This window comes from Phyllostomus hastatus, unplaced genomic scaffold (assembly GCF_019186645.2).
Source record: "Phyllostomus hastatus isolate PE091 unplaced genomic scaffold, TTU_PhHast_1.1 phas_contig_29, whole genome shotgun sequence".
NCBI classification, from domain to species: Eukaryota; Metazoa; Chordata; class Mammalia; order Chiroptera; family Phyllostomidae; genus Phyllostomus; species Phyllostomus hastatus.
In genome coordinates, this window is record NW_025333835.1 from 266,039 (window position 1) to 283,939 (window position 17,901).

The following is a 17,901-nucleotide window of genomic DNA, read 5'->3' on the forward strand; positions in this document are numbered from 1 at the left end:
TTTGAGCTGAAAAGCAGCAGTGGGTAATAGTATATGAACAGGTCATAAATTGTAACCACATTATAACTGAACAAAATGAATCCCCAATGAAAATGTGCCAATTTCAAGAGGGCCTACAGTGTTGAACTAATATGTTGTGGGGCAAAAATCTTTATGGTTAGGATTCTATTTAATGGACATGTTAGGATTTTTTAATTTTTGTATTAGATCTATAAATACCTAAATTTCAAATGGGTTTACAAATGTCTTAAGAACCATTTCGTTTTAGCTAGTTGAACAATCTGAACAATTTGTATAGTTTATGTTGATTATTTTACATATTTGAGAGTGACACTGTTTCTATGTGTGATTCAGATTACTGAGCAGCTCAGTAATGTCTTCCAACCAGACATAGTTGTGCTTTGGACTGAAGGTGTGTTTCATTACTCTTGGGTGAAATTTGGGAACTTTTTACAAAAACTAATTAATGTAGAAACTATTTCTGTGTTCTACAAGTCAGTTTGCTATTTATCATAAGCATGGTAATATCATTTCCTTAGAGGCTGTGCTTTAGTTTTCGTTGTGCTTTTAGTGCTTTAGTTTTGTCTATCTTATTTATAATTGTCCCACTTTTGTTAGGAGTTGTGTTGGTATCTTACTGTTATTTGTTATAGATTTATGACATCTCATTCAAGTGGAACTAAATTATAGCTATCATCCTTGTTTGCAAGTAACGATTGGGATCATGTTTTATTATTTTATATTAATTTATATTATTTACAACTTACAGGTGACATATATTTAATGACTCAGCTAAGCATGAAGGTGGGAACCATTATTATCCCATTGACATTTACTTGGTCTGGAGCCATTAACACACTGATGCTGTAAACTGTGTTCTGATGTCCTAAAAGATATTGTCCTGTTTTCTTTACTGTCCTGTTTCTTTGGTTATAAAAGTATCATCAATTGTATTTGTTGCCCAGAAGGGAGAATTCGTTAACAGCATTTAATTCTATATTGCAAGAAAACTTTTGTATGTATTATGTTTCTCAGGCTTAGCTTTAGAATTGACTCTTATTATTAAGTTAAATAATAATAAATAAATAACTATTTAACAAAATACATAACACTGGGCTTTCTGTGCAGAAATTACAGGGTTTTTTTTTCTTGAATCATTTATAAAGTAATCAGCAATTAGGAGCTTTTGATTAACTGAAAAATATCAGTTTCCATGAAAAATGCTTTGCTCTCTAGTTTATTAGCTCTTAAGGCCCATGAATAGCATTCAGTTGGGTAATGTTGACATAAGAACCTAAGAGATGGATATCCTTTTGCTCCACATGATTTTGTTTCTTTCTTCTGTGTATTTGCTTCAGGTTCACTGCCTACTGCAAGCACTAATACTTGTTGATGAATTAGGCAAATGAATGTATGTCCTATAATCAGTTTAACTTACTATTTATGTCGGAAGTATTGCCAAGTAATAATGACATGTCATATTAGCAGACACACTGGTTAACAATGATTGCTTCACCAACAATAACATGTAGAGACTTCCTATTACATGTTTTGTACACAGAAATGAATTATTTGAACTATTCTTTGAGAGAATTTAGAATGTATATATTTATCATGTTTGGTCATCGAAAGACTTTCTTCTTGTACACCAGTATTCAATTGTATAGTTATTAATTAAGAGTGTAGGGGAACTCTCAAAATACAATGTGTAAGACAAGAAGTTACCTATCCTAAACAGGGATAATTTGGAAAGTTATTGAACTATACACATTGAGGAAAATTACCAAAATAGGAAATATCATGCCAAAGATTATTTTAGTTGATGTATTTTTTCTTTCTTTTTATTGATTTTTAGAGGCAGAGAAAGAGGAAGGGGGGAGAGAGAGGGAGATATCAATCTGTTGCTCCACCCATTCATGTATTCATTGGTTCTTTTATAAAAATTGATTTTGAGGGAAGGAGAAGGGGAGGGAGGGAGAGAGAGAAAGAAAGAAATTTTGATTTGTTTCACTTATTTATGCATTCATTGGCTGTTTTTTGTATGTGCCCTGACCAGGGATTGGAAATGGCAACCTTGGCTATCGGGATGACACTCTAACCAACTGAGCTATCTGGTCAGGGCCTCTCCCATTTTCTTTTTATATTATAAAACAAATATCAATACAGTAAGATTCTGTAATAACATAGTTTTTAAATTATATTTAGACAAAATGAGGAAATGCATAAGAAACTATTTTGCAAAGCACAAGGCATCTTTTTATATGAGTAATTAACTATGTACATGAGCTAAGTCATATATCCCAAAACTTGTGTAGGGCAAAACCCAATAAAGTAACATATAGGATGTATCATGCGGGATGATCTTATGCTATGACACTATCAATCTGAAGAATGTATTCCCAATATAAATGCTAGCTTCTGCTCTGAGTCTATAAGAAATATTGCACTCCTGTGCAGAAAAGGGGAAAATTTGTAAATAGCTTTAAGACAGAAGTAAAAAACACATTTTTGCTATTCTAATGCACTAATAGAAAGCTTTTCTCTATTTTGGATTATTCTTCTATGACATTTAAGATAAAATACTTTGTCTATGATATCTGACTGCTATATTCCTATAGCACTGATAAAATTTTATTTTACAGATGTAGAAAGAAATTGTGGATAATGTGTTGTCATTATCAAACCTATATTGAATTCCTGTGTCCATGGTCAAGGCAATATTAAAATAGTGGCATTCTGATTCCAAGATGTTGTTTTCCTTAACATTGGGTTATCCTCCCATACTCAGATGATTAATTTAAGCATAGCGTTTTGAAAACTGTCTTGTTAGATGAAAAAGCCAGATCATATCAATTCACTGATAGAATTACAAATCTTATCTCTGGCAAATCTTATCTCTGGCATTACATCCATCAAAACTTTCTTATGAAAAAAAATACCCATCAAAGACATGCCATATAACAGGGTCCAGCACAAATAATGCCCCTTTTTTATTACAAAATCATAAGCATGTAATTCTGTAACATAATAATATCATACTCAAGCACACTATATGACATTTTAGGTGAAATGTTCAAATTAAAACTATAAATTTTGACATCCATGTTATTACCCTACCAACCACACTCAAGCAGGTGTTATTTCTGCTGGACCCTGTATATGTCAGTATATCTATAACACATTAAAATACTGTGTTATCTGCATGTTTTTAAACTTTACCAAATATGTGTAATTCTGTAACTTAGTGATTTTGGTCAAAATTGTTTTGGAGATTTATTTGTATTGATTCTAGATAATTTATTTAATTGCTGTATAGTATACACATGCCACAGTTTATAGCTTGCTAGTTCTAGTTTTTTTAAACTGTTATTTTTATTGTTCTGTTTTTGCAAAGAAAATTATGTATATGTTTCAGAGTTTATCCAGACCATTGCTTCCCAAACTACAAGGCATGAATTATTAGTGATCTTGAAATTATTTTAGTGGGTTGAGACAAGCATTTTGTTTAAAAATGAAATAGAGAAAGATAAGATAGAGCAGGGTAAAATAGAATAGAATAAAATAGAAAAAATAGGAAAGAAAATATCACTAAGCAGCTCATGTAGTAAGGGTAAGATTTTGTGAAAATTTTACAAACTATAGTTTCAAATATATGTATGTATCAAAAAAGATGGAAAGCCAGTACTGTTGAATGCTTCTCTAAAGTTATTATATCAGTTTATGTTCTTTCCAGCAATTCAAGTGTCTTTGGTCTGCATCATCACCAATACTAGGTGTTTTCCCTCTCTAATGTTGCAGATTTGATGGGCGAGAGCTATCTTATTGTGATTGCATTTCCACAGTAAATTCCTTGGTGAATTTGAGCATCCTTTCATGTGTTTATTAATTTGTTCTTCTGTGATTGTGTTCTTTGCCCATTTCTAAACTGGTTTTGTCTGTTTTCTTATTGATTTTTAGGTATTCTTTTTTTTCTGTTTGAAGTATTTTTTTAATATATTTTATTGATTATGCTATTACAGTTGTCCCATTCCCCCCTTCTCTCCCCTTCACCCTGCACCCCCTCTCCCATCCACATTCCCCCCCTTTAGTTCATGTCCATGTGTCATACTTATGAGTTCTTTAGCTTCTACATTTCCCGTACTATTCTTGCCCTCCCCCTATCTATTTTCAACCTACATTCTATGCTACTTATTCTCTATACCTTTTCCCCCTCTGTCCTCCTCCCACCCCCCTTTTGCTAACCCTCCATGTGATCTCCATTTCTGTGGTTCTGTTCCTGTTCTAGTTGTTTACTTAGTTTCTTTTGGTTTTGCTTTAGGTGTGGTTGTTAATAATTGTGAGTTTGCTGTCCTTTTATTATACATGTTTTTTCTTTATCTTCTTTTCTTAGACAAGTCCCTTTAGCATTTCATAAAATAAGGGCTTGGTGATGATGAACTCCTTTAACTTGACCTTATCTGAGAAGCACTTTATCTGCCCTTCCATTCTAAATGAGAGCTTTGCTGGATAGAGTAATCTTGGATGTAGGTCCTTGCCTTTCATGACTTGGAATATTTCTTTCCAGCCCCTTCTTGCCTGTAAGGTCTCTTTGGAGAAATCAGCTGACAGTCTGATGGGAACTCCTTTGTAGGTGACTGTCCCCTTATCTCTTGCTGCTTCTAGGATTCTCTCCTTCATTTTTACCTTGGCTAATGTAATTATGATGCGCCTTGGTGTGTTTCTTCTTGGGTCCAACTTCTTTGGGGCTCTCTGAGCTTCTTGGATTTCTTGGAAGACTATTTCCTTTGCCAGACTGGGGAAGTTCTCCTTTATTATTTGTTCAAATACGTGCTCAATTTGTTGCTTTTCCCCTTCCCCTTCTGGTACCCCTATAATTCGGATGTTGGAGCGTTTAAAGATGTCCTGGATGCTCTTAAGCTTCTCCTCGTTTTTTTGAATTCTTATTTCATCATGCTTTCCTGCTTGGTTGATTCTATCTCCCTTCTGGTCCACTGTATTGTTTTGAGACTCAGTTTCCTTCCCTTCACTATTGGCTCTCCTCCGTGTATCTTCCTGCATCTCTTTTATGGTAACCTGCATCTTTTCATCTAAATTGCACCCAAAATCAACCAATTCCGTGAGCTTTCTGATCACCAGTGTTTTGAACTGTGCACCTGATAGATTGGCTATTTCTTGGTTGCTCAAAAGGATGAGTCCTGGGGGACTGATCTGTTCTGTTGGAAACATGTCTCTCCCTGTCTCTCCTTTTTTGTTTTTTTTTTTCCCGGGTCTGGTTGCTCTAGTTCTGGTGGGAGGTGGAGCCTTAGGTGTTCACCGGGGCTGGGCACCCCAGTCGCTAGATTGTGACGTTATATTTGGGGGCGGGGGTGGGAGGGAACAATGGTGGTAGTTCCGTTCTCCTGGGATCTCAGACCCTTCTCTGGGATCCTGGGCTGTGAGCTCTGCCCTGGTCCACAATCGCTGTGTCACTGGGTCCGCCAGCAGCAGCTTGCATACTCAGGGACCACCGCTGTGTTCTTGCGCGCCGGATGGCTGTAACGCCGATTTCGCGCCAAGTTTTCCCCGACCTTCGCGTGCCTGCCCGGCTTGTCCTTGGCCCCTCCTACCAGTCTGGATGTATGGGTCTACTTCAACTTCTTGGCTGTCCGACTTCCATTCAGATAAATCCTCTGTCAGTTCTGGGTGTTATTCTATCTGTAAATTATTGTTCTAATCTTGGTTGTGCAAGGAGGTGTGGTGCGTCCACCTATTCCTCCATCTTGCCGGAAGTCCGATTTTTAGGTATTCTTTATATATTCTGGATACTGACCCTTTGTCAACTATGTTATATATGTTGAAAATATCTTCTCCCATTCTTTAGTAGGTTTTTCCCTTTGTTCATTTTGGGTTTTATTATGCCAAAATTTTAAGCTTTAATGTAGTAAAATTTATAAGTCTTTTCTTTGTGGTTTATGCTTTTGTGTTGTGTCTTATTTAAGAAATCTCGCCCTGCCCTGAGATCATAAAGATATTTTCTATACTTTGTCCCAAAAGTTTAAAAGTTTTGCTTTTTTTCACATTCCAGATGGTTTCCCTTGCATTTTCTATGTTGAAATACTACAGATTAAACTTTTTTTAGTATGTTTTTCCATATGTTACATCCAGATTATTGAAGCTTGCCCACCAAACTTATAAAGTATAAGCTCTAAAAGTTATATTTTACAATATTGATTTTTAATAATTCAGCAACTCTTTATGACTTTTTAATAATAAAGTTGATAGCATTTTTAAAACTGTATTTTCATTGGGTAAATAAAGACTTTATTAAAGTTCCAAGATGGTAAATTCTTTTTCTTCTCTGTTTTTTTCTATATGTTTATATCACAGTGGAGTGATTTTTAAAAAGCCATTTTTTCACAATGCTAGAGAATTCAATATTGTTTCACAGTACTGTACAATAATAATTAATCTTGAATTATTTTTGTATGTTGGATATTGACTATATTGGGAATTCCAACCAACAAAAATGAAGTTGTGTTAATGGAATGCTACTGAATGTTATTTATTTGAACATAGTAATTTTATATTCCACACATGCAAGTATATCTTAACTTCATTAGTCAAACAAACAGAATGGCTCATTTTTCATCATTCTTATTTTTAAATAGTTACTATTCTTGAAATTTATAAAAGACACTGAGAAGAAAAGCTATTTATTTTTCCTCTTAAAAACCCAGGATATATAGCTGTTTAAATAAATCTGTAATGATTGATATCAAGTGATTTCCAGGATATATTGATAAGTGGGGGGGGGGAAAGCAACTCACAAAAGAGTATATAAATTATTTTGTGTAAGAAGGAACTGAGTAATGAAAACACATACTGTATCTTCTCATTTTTGCAAAAAAGAAACAAAGGAAGAATAAACCAGAATCCAGTGAAACTGGGTAACTACAATGGTAGAAGGATGAAGTGGGGTGGGGACAACCCAGGATACTGTTCAATTATTTTAGCATATTAGCAAGATTTCCCTCCTACCAGGAAGACAAGTGGTCTTAAGTACAGTGAGGGCACTCACATCTCTATTTTGGTTCCTGTTCTTTTTCTTTTATTTTTAAAATATTATATTATTTTAATTTTATTTTTTCAATTACCATTAGTCCCTTTATACTCTGCTTCCCCCAGCAATCACCACACTGTTGTACATGTCCATGAGTCCTTTTTCCTTTTTGCTGAACTCCTCCACCCTCTACCACCACTGCCCCTTACCTGTCATCCTGCTTTCTGTCTATGAATCTGACTCTATTTTGCTTGTTAGTTCAGTTTGTTTATTAGATTCCACATATGAGTGAAATCATATGGTATTTGTCTTTCTCTGACTAGCTTATTTCATTTAGCATAATGTTTTCCAGTTTCATCCATACTATCACAAAGAGTAAAAAGTATCACTTCTTTTTTTACAGCCAAGTAGTATTCCATTGTGTAAATGTCACGTAGTTATTTTATCCACTCATTTGCTGGTGGACATTTGGGCTGCTTCCATAGCTTGGCAATTATAAATAATGCTGCAGTGAACATAGGGGTGCTTATGCTTTTCAATTAATGCTTTGGGTTCCTTTGGATATATATTCCTGGAAGTGGGATCACTGAGTCAAAAGGCAGATCCAGTTTTAATTCTTTGAGGTATCTCTTTACTGCTTTCCACAGTGGCTGCACCAATCTGCATTCCCACCAACACTGCAAAAGCGTTCCCCTTTCTCCACATCCTCACCAGCACTTGTTGTTTGTTGATTCATTGATGATAGCCATTCATTGATGACAGGTGTGAGATGGTATTTCATTGTGGTTTTAATTTCCATTTCTTTGATGATTAGTGACATTGAGCAGTTTTACATATGTGTATTGGCCATCTGTATGTCCTCTTTGGAAAAGTGTCTATTCAGGTCCTTTGCCCATATTTTTAGTTAGGTTGTTTCTTTTGTGTTGAATTTTTTAAGTTCTTTATAAATTTTTCATGTTAATCCCTTATCAGGTGTATTGGTGAGTATGTTCTCCCATTCTGTGGGTTGTCTTTGTTTTGTTGATCTTTTCCTTTGCTTGTACAAACCTTTTAGTTTGATGTAGTCCCATTAATTTATTTTTTTCTTTTGTTTCCCTTGCATGGGAGGTACATCTGATAAAATATTGCTATGAGCAATGTCTGAGATTTTGCTGCCTATGTTTTTTAGCCAGAGCAATCAGACAAGAAGAAATACAAGGCATCCAAATTGGAAAGGAAGAAATAAAACTGTCTTTATTTGCAGATGATATGATACTGTACATAGAGAACCCCAAAGATTACACCAAGAAACTACTACAACTGATAAATGAATTCAGCAAAGTAGGAGGATACAAAATTAATGTCCATAAATCATTTGCATTTTTATGTACCAATAACGGACAGAAAGGGAAATTAAAAAAACAATCCAATTCACAGTTGCTTCAAAAATAATAAAATACCTAGGAATAAACCTAACAAGGATGTAAAAGACTTGTTCTTGGGAAATTATAAGACACTGAAGAAAGAAATTGAAGAGGATCCCAATAAGTGGAAGCATGTTCATGGATAGGAAGAATTAACATCATTAAAATGTCCATACTACCCAAAGCAATCTAGAGATTCAGCGCAATTCTTATCAAGATTTGCACGACATATTTCACAGAACTAGAACAAATATTTCAAAAATATGGAACCACAAAAGACCCCACATAGCAACACAAGACTGAGAAAGAAGAACAAACGTAAAGGAATCATGCAACCTAATATCATATTGTACTATAAGGCCATAGTCATCAAAACAGCATGGTACGGACATAAAAACAGACACGTAGGTCAATGGAGCAGAATAGAATCCAGAAATAAACCCACACCTTTATAGTCAGTTAATATTCAACAGAGGAAGCAAGCACATACAATGGCTTAAAGATAGTTTATTCACTAAATGGCATTGAGTGAATTGGACAGATACATGCAGAAAAACAAAACTAGGCCACCTCCTTAGAACACACACAAGAATAAATTCAAAATGGGTGAAAAACTTAAATGTTAAACCCCAAAACAAAAATTATAAAAGAACGTGGTCCCCTTTCTTTATTTGCTTTTTTTTTTTTTGCCAATGAATTATCTTCCTCTCCTCTTTCTTTTCTTTCTCTTTATTCTCATCCTTGTCCTCTTTTTATTTTTATTGAATAAATTTGGGGCAGATATGGAAAAGATATTTTCAGTTAAGATGGTGCAAAAAATAGAATTCCAAATAGAATTAGTATCCGGTATACAAAAAACTGTATTCAAAGGATGCTTTGAATGGATATATTTCATTCTACTCTGAGCCATGTGCTGTGGTTGTTAAAGCAATGAAAATGTGATACCTCCCTCTCTTAAAGCACTTGCAAATTAATAGCAACTAGATCTTGTTTTATAAATTTGTGAGAAAAGTCCAAGTGGTCCTTTTAAAATTAAGCATGTCTTTTCCAAACGTGATTTGTATGAATTGCCATGGTTTGAGTTATAATTATTCTGAATATGTTGTTATTCCTTATATTATAAGAGACCTTTTTACAGCTGTGGAAAACAAAATTTTAACAGGCATATAAGACTTGACCTTATTTTGATAATTGTTTTTGTCTGTTTATTTTAAGGCTCTTACTACTTGTAGATAATAGATAAAATGTTCTCATGTTAGCACTTGAAATATAGATTGTATTTGAGTAACTAGAATCCAACTTAAATCCAAACTGAAATTATTAAATATCATTTCATTAAATTGCTTTTTATCTTTAGTGATGAGATAGTTGACTGTAATGATTGAACCACAGTTCAGACATATTACATATCTTGTGATAGGGTTGCTTCTGCTGTTACTTGTACATGGTAGAAAATAGTTATTGTGGAGATGGTTAATTAAGGCAGAAACATTCAGTGTTGTTGCTACATACTTGATGGCTGTTTCAGATTTTTTTGTTAAAGTCTAGGATATCAAAGCTCTGTTCATTCATTCATCCTTTCATACTTATCATTCATTACTCCTTCCTCCCACCACCCCCCAGCTTAGTAAATCATATATTCCTCAGTGGAGCTGAAAATTGATAAATCTGTACCTCACAGTGATTTGGAATTTTCCAAGCCCAGGGAAAATTTGACCAAAGTCTAAAATGTATTATTCTTTATCTATAGGAATACAGCTCTGAAATGAAAATTTTTACTTATTTCCTTTTAGATTTAAGAATCTACATTTATCCTGGGATTACTTTTTCAAACCTTAGCAGAAGGATTTCTATAAGGAGCCATATAGCAGTACCAGAACTGTTAAAAGACCTTTGGGTTTTATAGCTGTTAACTCCCATGCCTAAGACTTAATTCCTTTATCTTCTTTTTACCATATTTGGGTTTAACTTATTTTTTGTTAATTAGAAGTAATTTTAACTTGTCTAGTTTCATTCAACACATGGGATGCTGATTTAACCACAAATTTTTTCCTCAAGACTGCACAGGATCGAATCCATATGGAAGAAGAACTTCCCCCCCTTTTATGGAGAAAGTGGCAAGTTTAGAAAAAAATGTGCCCTTGGAGCATATGTTTTCTGTCACATGAAGTACTTCAACAGACATTTATTGGTCATCTGATGGGAAGATCAATGAGATAATATCTAGCTTTAAGGGGCTCACAGTGTAGTGACTAAGATGACAACAGATACTTTTGTGGATATATAGAATGTAAAGGGTAAAGAAGCCAACAGGGAACTATGTATATTATCTGAGGAGTAGAGAAGGGGTACCCAGAGATGGTCACATTTGAGCTGGTAAAGGAGTACAGGCCATACCCTACTTTCACAAACAATACTGTCCTGAAGAAGGGTTTGAGTTAAACAACTCAAACTCTGGTATGTTTACTCCATTCCCAGGTATTTATTTATTTTTTAAATTTTAAAGATTTTATTTTTACTTATTTTTAGAGAGGAAGGGAGGGAGAGAGGGAAACATCAATGTGTGGTTGCCTCTAATGTGACCCCTACTGGGGACCTGGCCTGCAACCCAGGCATGTGCCTTGACTGGGAATTGAACTGGTGATCCTTTGATTTGCAGGCCCGCATGCAATGCACTGAGCTACACTAGCCAGGGCCAATGTGTAATTTTCATTTTTTTCCATATGCTGTATTTTACATTGTATTATGACAACTTAATAATTGTTTGTAGTTAAGTGAAGTATAATAATCCACTTGGTTCTTATATCAATGGAAAAACAATTATACAGTTAGCACACACTCAAAGGAATAATAAAATGCAGTTTGGTCTTGAACTTTATGAAGCTCTATTTCCTTAATTATGATTTTCTTGAGCTAATATTAAAATTATGCCAGCAAAAGATGGTGGAGGTGGACTAGATGTGACAAAGTATAAAGGAAAGCTGGCCCAGGATTCTTGCCTATGGTAGCATTCCTTGCTGGAAGGATTACCTGGGTCAAAGTATGACTGAATTCTAGGGACATGATCTTGATGATATGTGTTGCTAAACTTTTGTTCCTTAGTAGCACCTTTTTCCCCCATACAGAATTTTCTGTTGCCTGCTCTTGGCTCTTGTTCAGGCAGTTTCTAGCTTAACAGTTGGGCACAGAGGTCTCTGGGTGCTTTCTACAGAGATGGCTTCCATCCTGCAGGTGGCTGCAGCATGATTGAAGCTCCTACAGGGTGCTGCATGTGAGTCTTATATATACTTTTATTATAGGGGTGTATACACAATGTTATATATATGGAATACACATATACTCTATGTATGTACATATGTATACAACATATATGATATATAACTATAGACACTCATAATTATCCTGGACAGAAGAATGTATTTCTCTTCTGTGAACAAATTTGCTTCAGTTCCTTGGGACTGATATTAAATATTTACTTCAAAAAGTGTAAACATATATATTTCATAAAGTTAGTCATCAGTTTCCTATGAACTAGTTCCCCACAGATTTAGAAAACTGCATTTTTGATGACTAACCTTCATCAGCCAGCCTTCTGACATTTAAAAAGCACACCTCAGTTGTACTTAAGTTATCTTGTAGTTAATTGTTTTTTATTAAATTGTGAGCTCCTTAAAAGGAGTGATTGTGTCCCATTTTTATACATTCAGTATTGGACACAATCAATGTTCAGTGATACTGTCAGACCCAATGTTCTCTTGCCAGTAGTGTTTTTTCACAAATGTACAACTGTAGGTGACATTACAAACACACTAGAATCCCAGTGGTCAGCAGAGTTATGAACTGGGTACTATAGATTTTGTACAGGTGCTCCAGGAAGAAAGTTCAAAACAATTTGAAGGTAAATGTTCAGTTGCTGGTTGAATTTACAACCTGATTCTAGGCATCTAAGAAACCACTTTTGTAGCAGGGCAAGTTGAAATCCAAGACACTGCTTGCAAGGAAAAGATCAGGTATCAATCAGTCATATTGCTGCTGCTTTTCTCATTGCATATCGCCATCTGCCCTGTACATGCATGGCAGTCTACAGTGGGCATCGTTCTGTTCATTAGGAACTCCATGGGAACACCAGCCAAAGCCCTTCAAATGCAGGCAAATACTAACTCTACCAGTTGTATAACTTTTTATATGAACTTCTTACTCAGTAACAGACAATATGGAAAGAAATCTGGGCTCACCCACTTGGAAGCTAATGATCTTGGAGGATTACTTAATTTCTCTGTGCCCCAGTTTTCTCATATGTAAAATGGTAATGGCAATGTCTGACAATTGAGATGATTAGGAATAATTTGTAAGAACTCTTTTAACTAGCACACATGACATCTACATTAAATATTTGATGCCACAGCCCAAACTTTGTTCTTTTTGAAATTTCAAGGCTTAAACAGGACAAAATACTAAAATAAGGGCCTCATAGAAAAGTAGGTTCTTTGATGGCATAAAGAGGTGAGTAATTTAAAGTAGAAGCTTAGATTCCATCCTTAGCTCTGAAGTAGACTTGGGTGCTGCCCAAAAGAGAAGACATCATTGTCAGGACAAGGTCTAACAATTCTAGTGGCATGGTAAAAGTAAGGTGGCCGCATCTGGCATCAGGCAAGTTCATCCTGGTTCAGGCTCTGCCACCGACTCAAGGGGATTCTGTTAGCAGTGACAAGCTATTTCACCTCTGTATTAGTTTCCTAGGGCTGCCCTGACAAAGTACTGCAAACTGAAGGGCTTCAAATAACAGAATTTTTTTAATCCTCATCCAAGGACATGCTTTTGATTTTAGAGATAGGAGAAGGGTTGGAGAGAAAGACGGAGAGAAACACAAATAATCAATCAGTTCCTTCTTGTATGTGCAGCAACCAGGAGCCAAACCCACAACCTAGGCATTGACTGGGAATAGAACCCATGATTTTCAGTTTACGGGACAATGCTCCAGCCAGCTGAGCCACACTGGATAGGAAGAAATAATAAAAATTTATTTTCTCCTAGTTCTGGAGGCTAGAAATCTAAAACCAAGGTGTCAGCAGGGCCATGACTCCTAAGGGTGGAAGGGACAAATATCCTTTTAGGTCTGTAGAAAATAAGTATCTAATATGATCATCTCTCTACCAGAACTCATCCCTGGTAGTGTTGACTTAATAGCTGATGGGAAAGACAGGCTTTGGAAAATTCATCGCTCCTTTAAATGAAGCAAGAGTATGATGATTATTGAGGGAAATGGCCAAACATGCCATTTGATAGGCATATTGGCTGTTTATTGCATCTTATTATAATATACAAAAATATTGAAAGTTGAAAAGTACATAAATGAAAGTGTTTCCAGTATAGCAAATCAATAAGAGCTCTCTTTGAAATAGCTTTATAATGTCCCCCTTGAGTGCTCTTATTCTCATCATAAGAGCAGATGTTCATGAGGTAAATGTGTGCTGTTTTGAGTTTATAGTCATGTACCACATAATGATGTTTTGGTCTGCAAAAATCCATATATGTGATGGTGGTTCCATATGATTATAATGGATTTGAAAAATTCCTATTGTCTAATGACACTGTAACATTATAGTGTAATGTATTATAATTGCTTATAGTATTTAGTATATAACATACTATACCGGCATGCAGCCTAGGAGAAATAGGTTATATATACCATATAACCTAGGTGTGTGGTAGGCTATAGCATCTAGGTTTATGTAAGTGTTCACATGATGACAAAATTGCCTAACAATGCATTTCTTAGAACTTATCACTGTTGTTAAGCACATGGCTGTAATTGTGTCCCCCTTCATTCATATGTTGAAATCCTAAGTGGGAGATGCTTAAGTCACGAGCATGGTACCCTCAAGAATAGGATTAGTGCCTTCATAAAAGGGGTCCAGAGAGATCCCTAGCCCTTTCCATCATGCGAGGACACAATGAGAAGTCACTAGCAATGAACCAGGAACATGATGGTGCTGGTATCTTGATCTTGGACTTCTCAACCTCCAGAACTGTAAGAAATAAATGTCTGTTGGTTATAAGCCACCCAGTCTATGGTTTTTTGATATAGAAGCCCAAATGAACTAAGATACACCAGTACTTCAGAAGGTGACCTTATTTGGAAATGCAGTTTAGTTAAAATGGACCCTAATCCAGTATGCTTAAAAAAAGAAAATTTGACACAGAAACAGATACGCATAGAGGAGAAGATGATGTGAAGACACAGGGAAGAGATGGCCATCTATAAGCCAAGGAGAGAGGCCTGAAACAGGACCTTCCTTTATAGCCCTCAGAAGGAACCAAACTAGCTGATACCTTGATTTTGAACTTCTAGCCTTAGAAATGTGAGAAAATGAATTTCTGTTAAGCCATTCCATTTGTGGTGCTTTGTTAACAATAGCTCTGGCAAACTAATGCACACACTTTATGGGCATTTCTTCCTACCAGTACCCAAATCTGAGTGGAGGATAAGGGAACCTAATAGCTGTTTAAACTGCAGGTCAGAGATGACCCATGACCTGAAATTTCTGGACAGTTTCCTTGGTGTCACCTTCAGCCTTGTTCTTTTTCAAGGACTTATTTTGTTAAGAATTAAGCAGCAGATGAAATAGCAGTCTTGTCTTTTTTCCCCTCTTTTATAGCCAACCTATTTTCCAGAGCTACGTTTAAGACATAGCCAAAATTTAAAGAGCTTGCTAGATATTCGGCTCCCCAAAGTTCAGCCTTGGATGGTTCCTGTGTCCTTCAGGAAAATTAATAGGTGAGATCTGATTCTGTAGAGCCTCTGGCTCTTGATTGTAGTGAGAGCAGTACTGAAGCAGTTGAGCTTGTGAAGGCAATTTCCGCAGCTGTGAGAGGTCTCTCAAAGCCAGAAAGAGCTCATTCCTCATTAAACCAGTGCTAGCTCATCTACAGAAGGGAAAGGGGCAAACTTTAATCTTTTAATGAATAATCTCAATATATATTTTTTTCCTTTTTAGCCAGTACAGGCTACTCTGTCATCTTTGAAGATGTTAGATGTGGGGAAGTGGCCGATTTTCTCCCTTTGTTCTGAGGAAGAACTGCAGTTAATTCGTCAGGCTTGTGTCTTTGGCAGTGCTGGCAATGAAGTTTTATATATGACAGTAAATGATGAGGTAATTCTGAAGAAAAAAATCAACCACTTCTATTTTCAGTAATGGATTTGCTAAATTGAAGATGTTGGGGGGAGCTAAGGAATTAACATTAAAAAGTACAGAGAGTAGATTCTTACTTTTTATTATAAATGAAGCAGCTTTGTTTTAGGAGCACTGTGCCTGTTTGAATGTGCTTACAGGTTTGTCAGAAATGGAACTGCTTGAACTAACACTGGTTTTCCCCACAGATTTTTGTGCTTGGCACAAACTGCTGTGGCTGTTTGGGATTAGGTGATGTCCAGAGCACCATTGAACCTCGGAGACTGGATTCTTTAAGTGGCAAAAAAATAGCCTGCCTCAGCTATGGGAGTGGTCCACATATTGTCCTTGCAACAACAGGTAACCTAAGAACACAGTGTAGAATTTTAGCCCTTGCTTTATTTGTTAAGAAACAAGACTAGGACCACCCCTTCAATCAAGAACATACTTTTTGATTGGGCAAGATTTTCTGGCTCTGCCCTGTGAACTTAACTATGTTTTGGACAATGTGAAACATGAGTATATCTGAATACCAAAGTAAGGTAATGTAGCAGATAGCATTTAGCAATTACTGGCACTTTAAGTTCAGTAAGCCCCTTTTGTTTACACTTTTAAGTGTAATTGTTTTGCATTAAAATTGTGAACTCACTGTAGACTTTCTGAATTTGAAATTCTGATCTATGAACCAAAAGAGTAAAGCCAGATTTCAAGATCCCCTCCAACTCTTAGCATTCTGTGATTCTTATGTTAGTGACTGATAACTGTAGTTGGTATTTAGTAACACAAGGAATTAAATATTCTCATGGCTATTTCATGAATTCAGAATAATGTGACATGATAATTAAAATATACCTTATAGTTTTTCTTAAGTATTATTAGTAATAAATGCTGTTAGTATGATTTAAACTGAAAATAAACTTTATGTTCTTTTATATACTTATTTCACATTAATAACATTTAGGGAATTTTGGTTGCCTGTAACAGCAGACTAGATTGTTCAGATCACTTCTTCACTGAAAACAACTGAAAATTCTAGATAAAATATTAAAAATATTTTTCATAAAGGCATCAAAACACAAGGCAAAAAGGAATTATTAGATAAGATTTAGGAGAAAGTGTGACCTAAGAAGTCAGAGGGGAACTTGAAGCTAATTTTACCTTAAAGATATTTGCCTATTCACTTGAATGGAGTTGTGGTCTAATGTACTCATGATGTGAAGTGGTCATAAGTCAAAGACCTCACAAATTAGGCTGGGACCACAAAGGACTATACTCTTAGGGCAAGGATGAGCCAGTTCTTTCATCTTACAGGACTGAACAAAAGAATTCCTGGGCTCTGAGCAAATAGGAAAAAAAGAAGAAAGAAAATTTCTACCTAAGGGATTGTAACCATGTATTTGTATTCCAATTCACATCAGTCTGGGTGGTCCAAAAAATCTGAAGTCTTGAATTCATTAGAAATACCTTTAAGTACCTTCAAGAAGTAGATGCATATCCTTTCTTTAGGAAGCAACTTCATTCTGTACCCAAGGGAGTATAATGCCATTGAAAAATAATTTTCCAGTGGCAATTGGCAGCATATAGTCAAGGACAACTAGGTACATAATGAAACAGGTACCACGAATGAGAACCGGTTGCAAAAAAGACAGCAAAAACTGACTGCTATGTATCAGATATTAGAATTTTAGAATTTCCAGACACCAATTATAAGATGGCATTATATGTTATTTGAAAAAAAAGAGCTTGAAGATACTTGTAGAGATCATGAAAGACTTGAAAAAGAGCCAAATAATTATGAAAATGAAAATCTCAGTAGATAGGTTTAGGTGCAGTTTGGACACAACAAAAGAGAAAATTAATAAACTGGGAGATTGATCAGAAGAAATTGTCTGGAATGTAGCACAAAGAGACAGTATGGTAGAAAATACAAGTGAAATGAGTATACTATATGCTTTCATTTATTTGAAGTTTCAAAACAGGACAAACTAAGTTCTGTTATTCATGTTTATATATCAGGTTTTTGGGGTGATCAAAGGTTACATTTCCTCACCTGAATGGCAGCACATGGATGTGTGTACTTTATAATTATTTATGAATTTGTGCATATATATCTTATGAACTTTTATGAACATGTATTATATTGTATAAGTGATGTAATAACAAGGATTAAAGATAACTTGGTGATTGTTTTATAGATAAGGAAATTAAGGCCTAGAAAAGTGAAATCTTTTATCTTTCAATCTAATGATTCTATTCTATTACTCTTAGCTGCCTTTTTTCCCTGCTG

The 17,901-nt window shown here is 35.4% G+C and overlaps 1 protein-coding gene across 5 annotated transcripts in view; it reads left to right on the top strand.

The window, feature by feature from the left end:
• The window catches only part of RCBTB2 (RCC1 and BTB domain containing protein 2), a 50,512-nt gene that overhangs the window by 3,180 nt on the left and 29,431 nt on the right, over positions 1-17,901 (top strand). For 3 of the 5 annotated variants that reach the window (XM_045839263.1, XM_045839262.1, XM_045839258.1), the window contains exons 2-4: positions 15,102-15,220; positions 15,441-15,596; positions 15,824-15,974. In XM_045839263.1, the coding sequence (XP_045695219.1) occupies positions 15,471-15,596; positions 15,824-15,974 (277 nt within the window). In that variant the 5' untranslated portion in view covers positions 15,102-15,220; positions 15,441-15,470. Of the gene's footprint in view, positions 1-11,614; positions 11,714-15,101; positions 15,221-15,440; positions 15,597-15,823; positions 15,975-17,901 lie in introns of those variants that run through there. The other 2 variants (XM_045839261.1, XM_045839259.1) reach the window with 2 other exon arrangements.